The sequence below is a fragment of the Scomber scombrus genome, chromosome 10 (genome assembly GCF_963691925.1).
Source record: "Scomber scombrus chromosome 10, fScoSco1.1, whole genome shotgun sequence".
Classification (NCBI taxonomy): domain Eukaryota; kingdom Metazoa; phylum Chordata; class Actinopteri; order Scombriformes; family Scombridae; genus Scomber; species Scomber scombrus.
The window spans coordinates 12399806-12415663 of record NC_084979.1 but is presented as its reverse complement, the minus strand read 5'-3'; the positions used below and the strand labels follow the sequence as shown (position 1 = coordinate 12415663).

Below are 15858 nucleotides of genomic sequence, written 5' to 3'. Positions count from 1 at the left end.
TATGATTTTCACATGGAGATAAATGACATCTGTCAAAACTTGTCATAGGTTGGATTTATTGTCACAACATTATATAACATCATATTTCATATTCATGTCTAGGTTGGTACCGTTCAGTCTTTTTATAAATCCCATTAGCCAAAGTTCTCTTATCAGCATAGCTTTTGCTTCCTCAGGTGATCCATTCAATTTTATCGACACTTTGCAGTTCTTTGTCCACATTGTTTGTATTTTGTTTTGCTTTTTTAAGTTCCTACCATGCTTACATCATCTTCTTTTTAGTTGGATGTCCATTCAGGTACACCTCAGTCCCCCTCACAGCTTACAATATTCGGCTTTGATAAAGCACATTACAATTATCAGCTTTGTTTTACTACCCTTTCTAGGAAGTGTATGGCAGGCTGAAATGGCATTGGTCTGTATATTCACAATTTGGCTTTTAAAGAACCAAAACACCTGCTTTTCCAAAGAAAGTAATTCACTCAATAGAGCTTCTTCATCTTTTCTGCCAGCTGTAGCCTGGGCATTGCTTTTATGTCTTGTCTTGAGTCCTCTTATAATCAAATCATCCCTGCGAGTATTGTCCCAGATCATCAACACATCACTCCGATCTGCAATTTTTCTGTCCTTCTCCTTGATAGATGACTTGAGGTCATGGACCTCCTCCATTTGTCCAAGCAGTTTAGGTTAAAGTTAAGAGACTTTCTGATCTCCTCCATCTCATCCTCGTATGGATGGGTTTTCTTTTTTGGTATTTTCTTTTGTTGTTTTTCTCCTTTATTTTGTGTCTTGTGATTTTAAAGTCATTTAGATCAAGTTGGATTGACTTGCATGTAAATACATGTTAACCAGGTTCTTGGATATACAATTTTCAAAATGCCACAAAAACAGCAGATGTGAGAACACAAAAGTAGGAATGAAAATCGGTTTGGGGAAACTGATTGACAGCGGCCAAGGTTATAAATATATGTAACTCTGCATCTGCCCACCAGAATGTGGCTGGTGTACAGTCATTAACCCGAGGATCTGAATACAAAGGCAGACCAGAGTGAGCTCGATGATGTATCACAAGTCTGCCGTCACCTCAGTCTGTCTACATCTCTGATGTTTTGACTCTGTCTCTGACTATTGTAAATAGTATTCTCCTTAGCAGATTCAGCATTCAACAGATTGAATTCCTTTTTGTCATGTCAACAGAATTTACGCAAAGTGATAACTGTGCTCCACGGCTGACCAGAGTACACACTTATTTCAAAAGGCTGCTGTAGCAGCTGACAGCCCAAACACAAAGACATGATGACCTTACCTGCTCAAATATATGCAAATACATACCAAGACAAAATGAATAAAGTATAAAAAAAGGTTGTTCAGTGATGTTACTTCATGATGCGTATTAAATAATTGGATGATAAATTGACATGAGTATCAAAGCAAAGGTTGAGAAACCATTCAGTGAAATGAGCTGGACCAATCACAAGACCTGCTGGGTCAAAACATCATCATTAGCTGCTTCCGGTATGCTGTTTGTTGCATACTGTAGATTTTTGTATCCAGTAGCTGATCTTCTGAGGGTTTAGTGAATGTTAACCTGTCTATCTTTTTATTTCTTTAAAGAAAACCTGCAGACCCTTTCATCACAGTGTAGCACGACTGGTCATCTCCCTGTTTTTTTCCTTATCCTTCACCACCTCTTCTATATCTTGATCATTATCTTTCTGTCGGTACATTTATCGGTTTGTCTGCCACTCTCTCCCCTGTCTCTCCCTCTCTGCCTGTATACCTGCTTTAGCCCTCTCCTCTCCGGGGACCTCAGGCAGGTATGGAGTGGCAAACTGCACAATTACAGTTTCTCATCGAAGGTAAAAGATAAAGAGGGAGAGATAGACAGTGAAAAGACATGTAGCAAAGAAGTAAGAAAAGAAAGGGTGAAAGAGAGAATGCAGGAAAGGAAAAAAAGAAGACATCAAGGTAGAGAGAGCAGAGAGGGAAAAGTCAAGCTGCAAGGGAAAGGAGGGAAAAAGAAGGAAGAGTAGTAACAAGAAGGAGTGAAGGGAGGAGGGAGAGTATTCTAGGCTTGTGTTCCAGTTAATTACCACAGAAGGCCCCGGGGCTGCCGTTAGACATATTTTCTTCACCAACGATTTTTTTTTTATTACAAACATTAATTAATTCAGAGCCTTGTCATCTCGTCTTACATGGATGGGCCCTTCGACCCCTTTTCTTACGCCTCACTTACACCGCTGGCAGACACACTGCGGGCTGTCACATGGGCTAAGGAGAAGCAGGGAGGTTTTAAGTGCTAAGACTTATAGCAGTGTTACCGTCTGGGGGAAAAAAAGTGGGCTAAATATGTCGTACTGTTTTATTGCACCTATAGCTACACAGTCAAAGTCTTTAAAGTCTTCTGATGACAGCGGCTGTGCAAATGAAAAGATTTGAAGTTGGCAGCGGGGCTAAACGTCAGCTGCATAAATGCATTGTATAAATGTGTAGACAGGCAGTCTACACTTAGTTTAGTACCTGCGTCTCTGGTGCCCCCAGCATAATCACTCTCTTTCATTGCCTGTATGCCTCTCTGTCTACCTGTCTATCTGTCCTTCACCACTCAATTATCTCCTCTACCTATTCTTCCTCCTCTCCCCCGTCTTCCACAAGCCTTCCTCACTCTCTCTTCACCTCTTCATTGTCTTCTTTTTAAGTGCCTCCACCAGGGAACCGACAACCCGTTTCCTTGGGAGTTTATCATAAATTAAAGATTGTATTGTTACCAACCAATCCTCTTACTGTAAGCAGTTTGGGAAGGCAGGCAAGCTGTCTTGAACCCTGAAAGGAGTCAGACAAGGAAAAAATATCGTCCTCCTCTTTTTATTTTTTTATTTTACGGGCGTCAAATTAGCCCCTCATCGATCGTTGAATAGTTCCTCATATCCTCACACTCAGTTAACCCTGCTTTAACTCTTTGTGAGGACATAGAAAATGAACCGCTGCTGAATACATTTTAGATGGTTGAATAATGCATGAGGATCACTTGATTTATCTTATCAAGTGCAAGTGATGTGTCCACTTTCCATGCTGCTTAAGTGTCCGGCACTTTAAATGAAACACGCCTCAACTAGTTCACATAGTTGGAGCCTTGGGCACTGTGGTGATTCAGGAGGCTCAGCAAAGAATCATGAACTTGCAGCATTCAGGCATTCCTTATAACCTTTGTCGCATTTAATTTCCTTCCTCATTTTTACTGCCACTCTCCTCTGCATATTTACAATCAAAGGAAAGTATGTTTGAAGTACTTCTGCATGTTAATTCATATGCAACATTTAAAATATTCTTATTCATATTTGACCAGGCTCACTTCCATATAATTGTAAAGATAACTCTTAAAAGAAAATACTGCCTACTCAGTATAGCTGATATGGGTTTGTTTAATTCTATTGTTCACCACATTACTTCAATATTCTTATAATGTTTTCTGTAAATTACTGGCTGTAACAGTTCACTAATTTAAATCAATGTACAAGTCGTATCAGTACAAACAGCTTGACTTTGGCCACAGCTGATATCCAATCAAAGCCAAATTCACACAAACTTCTCTGTGCTGGGAAAGCTCCCTATGAGGACATTCTTGATTTATTTTTCACAATATGTGTTTTATCCCATCTTGTTATCAGGTGGTTCAATGAAAGTTAATGTCATGTGACTTCAGCCCCCCCCGAATTTGTTTGGGGAATGATCAAATATTGTGAGATTTGATGAGTGTTTGAACAATCTCAAAGAAGCACAGAAAAATCATCATACATAAAAATGTTGTCTTGTGTTCTCTCCCTCTCCTGCCAGGCGTCTACCCCTTACAGTCTGGAGTCAGAGTCGCTGAGGATGGACTGCATCATGTCTGGAGGGGTGTCTCCCACTCTGGCCATCAATGCTGTAACCAATAAGGTAGGACATAATTAGGAAAGGTTTGTTATTTCCAGTGCAAATAAGACCATATTATTCTGATTCAGCAGGTATTATTAAAACAATACAAAATAGAGCAAGATGGCAGGTAGAAAAGATTTACTTCACCAGACATGTATCTCAGGGTGCAATATATGACCATTATTTCCTCCAATCTACTTTATTTACTGTATGGTAAGTGGTGAGAATATTAATTCCTGCATCCTGCATTTGAGCTACTCAGGTAGGAGAAACACGGATTGCTGTAAAATGTTTGGCTGCTCGCAGGCAGTAAATACTTTGAGTTGTGCATCTTTAAGTATTGATACTGTATTGGAATGCTGATTAGTTTTTAAATAAAATAGTATAAAAGTAATATTTCTACTGTTCGGTAAGCCATATCAATTTGGATTTCACATTACAAACTGCAGTTTGAAAAACTTTGCTGCACTTCTGACTATTAACTCCAAGTTCAAAAATGATGTTTTATATTCCACAGCTAGAAGTATGAAATACAGGGTTGCAACTTCAAGTTTGACAGAGTGTAAGTCACGGAGTAGATGTTGTAATTTAGAGCAGTGGAGGAACACAGCCACTGGTTTACCATTCTCTGGACAGATCCTAGCTTCCAAGAAACAAATCAAACAGATTCAAATTGAAAACTAGCTTAGGAGATTTGCAACACCATAAAGAAGAAATGACAAGTTCCCATATTCAAGGAAGAAGTAACAAGGTGTAGTGGCAGAAGTACTCACATCCTCTACTTAAGTAAAAGTAGCAATACCACAATGTTTAAGTACTCAATTGCAAGTAAAAGTACTGCTTTTAAAGTCCTGCTTTTATGTAAAAGTATAAAAGTATAATTTTTTTTCAGAATTATTGTTTTAATCCTTAATCTTAGGAAGTAGAAAGTCACGAGTCACTGGCAAATAAGTGTAGTTGAGTGAAGTATCAAGTATAAAATGGAAATATTTAAGTTACTTCAGTACTATACATGTACAGTACTGGAGTTAATGTAATTAGTTACATTGCACCACTGGTAATAAGTTGGCTACTCATATTGACATGAGCTCATAGGTGTAGGTTAATTACTAAACCATATATATATATATATATAGTGTGAAAGGTTTAGTGATAACTGAGTGTGAGCAAGGATGGTTGAGCATCAGTGATGCAGGACAGACATGTTTCTAACAACAACACAACCTCTGCCTGTTGCTTTGATTTTGAAGACATAAATCTGAGGACTGGATAAGCCTCAGGTGTTAGACTTCTTTTGAACTAACAGCACCCAGTACTGAATTTGACTCATATTATGCTCCAGGAGCCACAAATATTAAATGCAGGAATAGTAGAAACTACCACTTAAATCTAATGAATATGTATTTCTTAATAATGTGTAATGATTTTTGACAAATTAATTATTTAAGAAGATGTAGTCATTTGCACTTGTTGCTGAGAAAAAAGTGTTGAACTTGTTGAGTTTATTGCCCTCCCGTTCCATCTGAAACAAGATAAAATAATGTAACTGAAGTCTGCTCCAGGATATAATGAATACTGCCTGGATAGAAAACTGCAGCAGAAGTCTGTTTTTCTCTACCATCATTAGCCTGGCCTGTTTAACAAGTCTTCACTTTTGCACACAACCTTATGCAGTGACACATCTACACACACATACACAAGCTGACTAAAAAGCTGCACTGGGTGTGACTGTCTGTATAAGGTCAGAGATCAAGCAGCGAATGGGACCTTTGACACTTGTCTGATCAGGCGTGCGCACACACACACACAAACATACACACACACACACACACACACACACACACACAGAATGATGATGTGTGGTACGCGACCCCTTCGTCTGACCCCGACGAAAGAGAAAATTTGTCCCTCCGCAGCAGTAGCAGCTCTCATAACTCGGAGTGTTTGGTCTGGACGTGATGTGAAGGTCTGGACTTGACAGCTTATTCCAGTTTTCCACTCTGCTCCTTTCACAGATCTTGACTCATACTTCCCAGACTTAGTCAATATGAAACACTTTGATCCTTATTTTTCAACACTGTTGGAATATGATTTTTATATTATTCTCCTTAGCACTACATAGCCACATATTTTCTTGATTTTTATAATATAATTCTATAATTTTATTGCTGACAAATGTGATTTATCCCATAAAATATAAAGCATTTACTGGTTCTGCCTCCTTTAATGTAAAATGTTGCTGTTTTTACCTATTTTATATAATTGTAAATTTAGTATATTTGTTTTTGGGCCTTTGTTCAGACAAAGTAAGACAATAAATACAGTATGGAGGAAATTTAGAAAATTGTGCAATAGTAGTTAAGTAACTATGTTATGACTGTTTCCTAAAACACTACATGAGCTATGACAATATTGAGTTATTTTGCAAAGCTTTCCCCAGTTTTATTAGATACACAGACACATTAATCATGAAGTTTGACAACAAAAAGCAAAAGTTAATCACCCTTATCAGGCAGCAGGTGGAGAGACAGCATACATTTTTTCTGTTTTACTTCAAAAAGGACTAAAACTTGACTCGTCTTAGTCATCACTACATTTTGAAACAATGATTCAGAGCAGGGTGAGAAAGACCTTGATGGTAATAATGCTGATGCCAACGTCAATGATACGTTCCCACATCCAGACAGGTGGCATCCTGCAGGCACAGAAGTGCGTCAAAGCCTTTTCAATAACACTTTTGCTCACTGATATTCTGTTTGCTTTGGAGAGCGCCTGTTTTTCTGAAGCAGACATTCCTAGAATATGATACCAGGAAATTAGGATTAGATTCAGATATTGTAATGTTTTTACGGGAATTTTTTTTAAGAATGTGGTGAATTAATGTAAAAAACAATTTTAAAGCCTGCATAAAAACATTATTAGGTGTTTGTCCGTTTTTTTTTCTTTCCCAAGGCGTAGATGTGAACCTCTTCTTGTAAACTGCATCATCATTTCTTTGCAGGTTCATTCAGTGCAGTAATCACAAAATCTACCAGAAACAGTTCAGCATTCACACTCAATAAGCTCACTATTTAAAACACTTGTGTATCCTATAGTAGAAGCTGTACAGGGTAGAGCACCGCCCCAGAGAGCCGTTATTGTTGTCTCACCCGAAGGCTATATTTTCACATTTGTCTATACAATTAAATGTAGCCTGGAGGTAATGCTAGCGCTCGGCTTCACAAGTACTGACAGTCAAACTAAACAGGAGAAACATGATTCAACCTAATCCTGAGGCATTTCTTTTAAAAGCTTTGTGATCTGTCACTGCAAGACAATATACACTTCCTCTGAAGCAAAAACATGTGTCTTCATTGGTGCAAACTCTCAGAAAATAAATACATTTCTGAAATAACCCAGCAGTTTTGGACTGGTCTCTGGGTCAAGACATTTAATCAAAAACTCAATTTTTACGTCCTCTGTTTTCACGCAGCAGCAGCGGCAGGGCTAATTTACATAGACCAGCACTTTAATTTCCATATTTCCTCATGAGTTATCTCACAAGTTAATGGTGCATGGGTAACTTCTTGAGGTGGGCAATGTTCACTTTAGTCTGGATATGAATTGGCAAATGGACAAAATGAGGGAGAGTAACATGGACAAATAAAATCATGAATCACTGCCTTGAAGGAGTTTACGTGGCACTTTGCCTCAAAACGTTGGCCCTGTATAATAGCCTTTATTGTTATGTTTACGTGATTGGGGTGTGTGCGTGTGTGTGCGTGCAGGTAGCGCTGTACAGCCCAGAGGCAGAAGGCAGTGAGAGTCCGGGGAGTCTGGGCGGTAGCCTGAGCAACAGTCTTTCAGAGCAGAGCTTGGCGTCCGTCAACCTTAACAACCTGAACACCGCCGTCAGCAGCGGCAGCAACGTGCACAGCTACACACCAGTAAGACATCTTCTTTATTTTTGGTGACAGCCTAATGATTAAGAATTTCTCCTTTCTTATGTCTGTCTGCACAAGGACACCAGCTGACCTGACTTGTCTTGTTTAAAGACACTTCAGCGCAGAACCAGTGCTTTTCCCCACTTTTCCTTTACTTTTTTAACCACCAGTATTCAAACTAAAAGGGATTTTGTGTTTCGTTTTCTATGTATGATTTTGAGAAAATCGGGATGAGTCAGTCACTGGTCCAGACAGTCACAGTCAGTACAGAAGGTGTCTGCTACACCCTTAGCAGGCTGAGGATGTGGTAACCCGCTAGTGACATGGACGCTGGATGTACAGTACACTGCTGAAACGCTCATTTTCTGTTTGATGCTCAGACTTTGCAAGCAAATATGTTTTCTGAGGTCTTTTGAGAGCACATTCAGTTTGCTTAGACTACATATTAATTATTCTGTTCACTATCAGAGTACATAAAGTTTGTTGCTGCAATAAAGTGATTAGCTGATAGGCAAAAAGTCCCAGTAACCAGATTCACTCATGTCTTTTTACCCCTGCAGAAAATCAGACATTTCAGTTATGCCCACTTACTTAATACTGAATAATTAAGAATAGTGTCTAAGTAGACCATTTTTTTGCTGTTGTTGTCATTCATACTTCATATTTCAGTCAGTGTTTCCCATATAGAGAATTTATTTTCACAGCCTAACCAAATCCCCCATCTATAAAGATTTTTGTATTTATTATCTCTTCCTTTCAGAGGTGTGGAAATGCAATTTAAAGTGCAGATTGATTGAAAACTATGTTGCCTTCATATGCAATAATTATTTCGTTTCTGAAGTGAATGTTGTTTTCTAGCTGACTATCAATGCTCCCCTTCACCCCTCAGGGTTGAATGCCACAAATAAATCCAAACCCCTGATAAATGCTGGTATGCTCTGATAGAAGAGCCTCTATCCTGAAAAAAATTAACATCAGAGTCACCCCTTTGTGTCAGTGTCTGCCAGTTCACCTATACCGTCTCTGATGCATATAAATGACGTCTGACCACTCCAGTATTAACACATTTAAAACGAAGGGGCAAAATTGTACAAAATTAAAAAGCAAATTAATTCTGTCACCCAGTAATTAAACACTGGGATTGTGTGTGTTTCGTTGCCTTTTTAGGGTCAGAGCCATGTGTGTGTGTGTGTGTGTGTGTGTGTGTGTGTGTGTGTGTGTGTGTGTGTGTGTGTGTGTGTGTGTGTGTGTTTGCGTGTGCGTATCAGGTATTCATCATGTTGTGGGGACATAAATCTATTTACACAGACATCTTGTACTGATTCACCTCCCTTATGGAGACAAAAAGCAAGTCCCCTTTATGTAAATCATTAATTTTAGGTTAAAGATATGGTTTAGGGTTTTGTTAAGGTTGGGATTAGGCAAGTAGTGTGCATGTTTAAGGGTAGGATAAGTGTCCAGGAGATGAATGTTGGTTGAAGTAAATATCCCGGAAGTGACTCAGACAAATCTGTGTGTGAGAGACTGTGTTATTTTTCGTGTCTGAGGCCTGAGCCAACAGAGGTAAGCAGCAGCCACCCTTCTCACACTAACCATGGCTTTTTACCATGTCCCATTTACTGTACATGCACACACACAAACACACACGCACACACACTCAGTGAGGTTTATTTAAAACAGGGCTGTCCTGTGCTGTCTAGTTGTGGTGCCTACGGTGTTGGCTGGTGTGACGTACACCCGAGACTTGGCAGGCCACTGATACACCGAAAAAAAATTGGCCCAATTTTTTACTAGCTGTTTAAATGATTCCTCATCTTACAAAACAAGGTCCTTCAGCTGTTTGAATTGATTAGTCTCAAGCAGTGTGTTTGTGAGATGATAATAAGTTGCCTTTTTATGAAGTAGCGAGATGATCCAACCCATCTGTCAGGATATAAACTGTCCCATGCTGAGTGGTTTAGATTTAGAACAAATATTTAACGGAAACAGCAAACAGTTTTTCACAAGCTTATCAGATGCAGGAATTTATGTCTGGAGCAGGAGTCCTTGACCCAAGACAGGCTTTTAACAATAATAATGATAATGATTTCACCTTGAATAGTCACGTTTCTCTGGTTAAAACAAAAGCTGGTTTGACTTGTAATGGCAACAGGGCAATTTTCGCATACAGAATATAAAAGATGTCAGTATGTCACTTTAAATCGTCCCCAGTTCTTGAACTTTGTCAACATTTCACTGCACACTATGAATTAAAAAAAATTAATGAATAAATAGGTAGATACATACATGTATAGTATTCATAAATGCAAATATGCAAATACACATACATACATAGATACATACATACAACCACACTTTGGTCCATTACAAGCTATCTCAAAAATAACTGCCAGATGTAGTATTGTCCTTGGATATTAAATGTATACATCATATGCATAATGTATGAATGCATTAATAATTTACACTATGTTTATACAGGTGGTTTTCTTGATGGTCTGGAAGAGCAAAAGAAAAACAGACTGTATTGAAGAGAATAACAGGAGATCAATCAGTAATTTATATGGATGTGATCAGTAAATTAATTATCTTAATGATTTGGATGGAGATTTTCTGTATTTTTCACATTTTAAACAAAGCACATGTGCAGACCCAAACCAACAATGAACTGGTCCTTCTTACAAACCATACACATAGTATTCCTCTGTGCTGTAAACCTCTCTCCCTGCTCTGTTGTTGTCCACAAACTATTAAAAAGATGTTGGTGAGCCACACTGCTGCACTGAGTGACATGGTACATGGTCAAAGGTGTTGATATGTAGCACAGCAAGCTAACAAAGCTCTGTAAACCTAACGTTCTCACTCATGTGCAGTATCCTTACAAGGCTGAGTGAAAATGCTATCACTGTTATAAGCCTTTGGAGCGGTTTCTTAACAAACTAACATGCTGATATGCTTGTGACCAAATGCAGCGGTGTGGCTCATTGGCGTGTTTTTAATAGTTTTTGGACAACAATGGAGGTCTGCAGCACAGAGTAATAACCTATATCAGACTTTAGGTACACACACAACACTTGTAACTAGGATCAATTCATTATTTATTTGGCTCTGCACATGAGATTTGTTGACAGTAAGGAAAAATATAGAAAATCAACAGCTTTATACCTTTAGTCCAAGTGAGCAGAGGATCCAACATCATGCCAGAACCTGCATTTTTTTAATGCAGTTTTATTTACTTTTATATTTCTCCATGTGTCACCCTCAGTACATGCATGCTCCCAGGTGATAACCCTTTGGGATCAGGAGGACATTTCCCATACTGCTTTGTGTATCCCTTTATTCAATTTTTGTTTCTCTCTATGCTATTATTTCATTGTGGTCATTAAATTTCCATTCAGTTTAATCCAATTATGGGGACTTTTGATGCACTTGTAATGTGTGACATGTTTATCAAAGTGTTTGTCCCTTTAAACTAAATATAATATAATTTTAAAGGCCAGTCTCGGTCCAAAAACATTTGGTCTAAAATTATAGGAGTGCCAAAAAAATCACAGCACTTCATTATTTTTCCCTTGTAACAGCTGCTCACCTTTTTACCATCAATCACTTTTCCCCACTCACCTCCCACCTGCATTAGCAAAGGTCAGTGCAATCTCATCTCGTTAACCTCTCATTTCTGGAGGCCATCTTTTGTTTTCTTCTTGCCTGCATCACCTCCTCCACCCCTCACCCTCCCCCTGCATCGCTTCAGACCTCATCTGTGTGTCTGGTCCGGTGGGATCAGGGTTAGTTCTGCCTCATTACCTGGCGCAGGTGATACACTCCTGACTGACGGTGATTATTGGTGGCATCACTGGCAGAGATCTCAAAGACACTGAGATAGTTGATGGAAACGCTGCCATTATTGGGTGGAAGTCGATGTGTGGGGGGGATGTGTCATGCTAAGTTGGCTTATGTTTGCGGAGGCACACTTTTCAAAGCAAATTGCTTGTATGTGCTGGGTGGATGGTGAGGAAGATGACAGCTGGGATGAGATGATTGAGGGTGGAGGAAGACAGGCTGCATTCACAATATGAAATAGAAATTTGAAGCGCTGTATTTTGTTTGTATGAGTGCCAGCAAAGATTTATTTTTAATTGCACTAAACTGAATTAGGTATCATTATACCAGATGAGAGAATTACAAAAATGATTTGTAGAATTAATTAATGTTGAAATTGAATTTAAAAGGCACAATTGAAAAATCAGCTACTGGAGACAATTGTCCAGGCAGGAAGGCAAGGACTATATTTCCCTGTGTGTTGAATGACAGGCAGCGGCCCACTCCAGTGCTGGCATAAGTGGCCTCAGACTCTTCACTTGGCTGGCCAGGCCATGTGCATCATTATATCCCTGTCACAGTGAAGCTGGAGGTTTCACTCACCGTCTTTTGAACTGTCCTTCATGCTACCGCTGAGTCACAGTAACTTATGAAAGGTTACTCATATGAATGACAGATTTACTTAGTGGCAACACTGACAAAAATGTGTCTCCATACAGTTGTTCGTGTCAGATTCACTCTAACAAGCTGATTCAACTATTTTGATAATCAGTTAAGAGTCTTTTTTGCTCTGACTCCAGCTTCTCAAACGTGACTATTGTCTTCTTTGACAGTAAACTGAATATTTATCATTGTGGACTGTTAATAAAACATTTGAAGACGTCACCTTGAGCTATGGGAAACAGTGATTGACATGGTCATCATTTTTCTGAAATGACCTGGATGACTGATTGATTGAAAATGAAAATAATCATTAGCTGCAGCCCTACTGAGTGCTGAACTCTGATTCCTCACTGATACAGTACTGTTCAAATGTTTAAGTCCTTCAACCTCCCTCGCTTCCACCTGTATTAGCATTCAGTTGGATGTAAATGTTTCTTTAAATATGCAACCCTGCATGTTTTTTTTTGTTTTGTTTTTTGTTTTTGTTTGCAATGGTCATATTGGTCTCATTGAAATGAATGACCCTGTTTAAATTTATTTCATTTCACGCAGTGCTGATGTCGGTCTGATTGCAGCTGTACACTTTGAGCTGCTTTGGAGATTCTGCCTTTGATATATTTTTCTGAAACCAATAGCGCTGATCTATATCAGTAGCGCTGATTTTCCGTGTCTCTTTCTGCAGCTCTCACACTCCGTCTCTCTTCTCTCTCTACTTTCTGTCTCTCAAAGGTGAGTAGCCACTCAGAGCCTTCATCCCAGTCCCTGAGCCTCCAGCAGCCTGCCCAGCCTCCTCCACCTCCCCCTCCTCCCCCACAACCCCAGTATGGCTTGCCTGTCCCAGAGTCACGGGACAAGCAGCTCCTTTTCTCTGACTTCGAAGACCTCAGCGCTTCATTCCGCAGCCTATACAAGTGCGTCTTTGAGCAGTCCTTCTCACAGCAAGGTGGGTGTCGCCCTTCATTTTTATTGTGTTTATCTGTTCATGCTTGCCCTTCCAACATCTATATTGACTCATGTTCGCACAAAAAAACAACAACATGTAAATCTCTGTCAGGCTTCATGCTCATAATTAACTGTCAAGCTTAAGCTCCTATTGAAATTGCGCTACAAAGAATTTAACATTGTTTTCGTAGCAGTAACAGCCTTCCTGTATTAATATCAACCACACACTACTCCTACTCTATTGTATTTTAATAAACAATCTGTTGTTCGCATATCTGCATTTTACGGCTTGCTCAGTCAAATGAGTAAAGGCAATTAAGAAGAAGAATTCAACAGAAGGAGAAAAAACTCACAAACACATCTGCAGTCGAGCAGAGCAAAGGGTTCTGCAGCTTTGATAGGAGCTAATTAGATTGGTTCTAAAGTTTGTGAAGCATCCCGCTAATTGCTTCCTGAAGCTTTCAGGTCACCAGGCCTCCTCCCACTTGGACCCCCCACCATCCCACCACCCTCCCACCACCTTCCCTCTCCCTCTTTCTTCTCTACGCACACATTCACGTATGTTCTGTAACCGAGGAGATTGATGCGCTCTGTTGAGCTCCGCAACTGCTGTCTTGATTCACCCTCTGACAAGGTCCCTTTCAAACTGTGGTCAGGAGTGCATGCAAAGAAAAAGTTAAGACAATGAGAATACTGATTGGAAAAATAGATGTAACGCAGAGACCTACAAGGAAAAAGCAGAATAAAATGGATTTAGCAGCACTTGAAAAGAGCCCTTAAGTGTGAGGCTCAGCAGGAAACCATGTCAGTAGTCATTGTATTTGAGAATTTGAGTCACAATGAGTCACGCAGACAGTGGAGCTCATCGTCTCTTTTGGTAAATGGTAAATGCATTGGATTTATATAGCACCTTTTCTAGTCTTATCAACCACTCAAAGTGCTTTACAATACCTTCACCCATCCACACACATTCATGCACTGATAGCAGAGGCTGCCATGCACGGTGCCAACCTTCTCATCAGAAGTGATACAGCACTTCCCATCCAAAGCACCCCAAAGTGTTTCTATGCTTACCCATTGTAACACACACACACACACACACACACACTGAGATTTGGGGTTTATTACCTTGTCAAAGGACATTTTGAAATGAGGACTGGAGGACTGAACCACCAACCCGCTGATAACTCTACCTCCTGATCCACAGGCACACCTGTAAAAAACTAAGAGCACACACCAAACTGTTAACTGACTCAGGTCACTTCTGTCATTTTCTGTTAGATCTACATCCCCATAAATTGAAGCCCAAACAACAAAGACAACAAAAACAAACCTTCAATTAATAAATGAAGGCTTGAAATCACCAGTTGTGGCAACATGTAAATATCTCATTTAATAACCTCACTCTACTTTCCCTTGAGCCAAAAAAACAAATTAAACCTCAATTCAACTTAGAACAACTTTATTCGTCCTGATGACAACGATTAATAAAATAATAATGAAACTATGAAGGAAAAAAACAACCAAGACATTTAAAATCTGTGTGTGGTATTCCAGTAAGTAGTAAATAAATAAAGAGATGAAACAATGGCCATGAAGCAATCTTTAAAGACAGCAATAAAGTACTGAGTAGTACAGACAGCAGAGTGGATAAAAGACTTTGAATGAAAAACACTTTTACAAGCAGGTAAAGCAAAACAATTCCCAGATGGCAGCAGTGAAAATTCACTCACTAGGATGTGCTCAGATAGCCTCAGTATGGTCATTGATTTCCTTATGATTTGTTGGTTACAAAAATAACTGAAGTCCTCTTGTTTCACTCCACAGATCTTTGAAGAGATCTTAACAGCACTGCTCAGTGATCTGTCCCTCAGTGATAACCTATAAAACCATCAGATAAAAGAAAAGGGTCTCAACAAAAGTAAAAACGACTAAAGAATAAATTTACTGACTGAAACAAGTGAAGTTTCTGAAGGTGTTTTCTCTGCTGGCCACACCTCATGATCATATATATAGATCATATCATGTTTACATCCAACCTTAATTGATTGTTGAACACTGTACTAAAGTATAACTTTAACTTTTACATTTAAATCCACTTATATAAAATTGTCACTGTACCATTTTTAAAAAGTCAGGAATTTAATAAATATTCTCTAAATCTGGTACCAAGAAAAAGACAACAATGCATTGTGCACTCTTGGGGTGCAGTTGTGCAATGAAGACACATCCATTCATAAGAATCCTCCACTCGCCACATACTAAGAGAAATGGATGAGGAAGACAAAGAGAGAGAGAGTGTGTGTGTGTGTGTGTGTGTGTGTGTGTGTGTGTGTGTGTGTGTGTGTGTGTGTGTGTGTGTGTGTGTGTGTGTGTGTGTGTGTGTGTGTGTGTGTGTGTGTGTGTGCGCGCGCGTGCGTTTGTGTGTGCGTGGGTGTGCATGTGTTTCAGACATAGACAACATTTTCCTAACTAGCTCGCAAGTGCCACTGGATTAAAATCATTATATTGTTTAGCTCTGCTTATTTTTGGAAGATTCCCAAATTATGGTCATTTGACTAGAATTTAGACTGAAACCAGAACTGAAAAATAGGAAAAA

General features: G+C 39.3%; 1 protein-coding gene across 1 annotated transcript in view; it reads left to right on the top strand.

Annotated features, from left to right (window-relative positions):
• Positions 1–15858, top strand: part of LOC133988089 (forkhead box protein J3-like) — a 50200-nt gene that overhangs the window by 26949 nt on the left and 7393 nt on the right. Inside the window, exons 4-6 of the mRNA XM_062427631.1 lie at positions 3835–3936; positions 7683–7841; positions 13047–13260. Coding sequence (XP_062283615.1) covers positions 3835–3936; positions 7683–7841; positions 13047–13260 — 475 coding nt within the window. The remainder of the gene's footprint in view (positions 1–3834; positions 3937–7682; positions 7842–13046; positions 13261–15858) is intronic.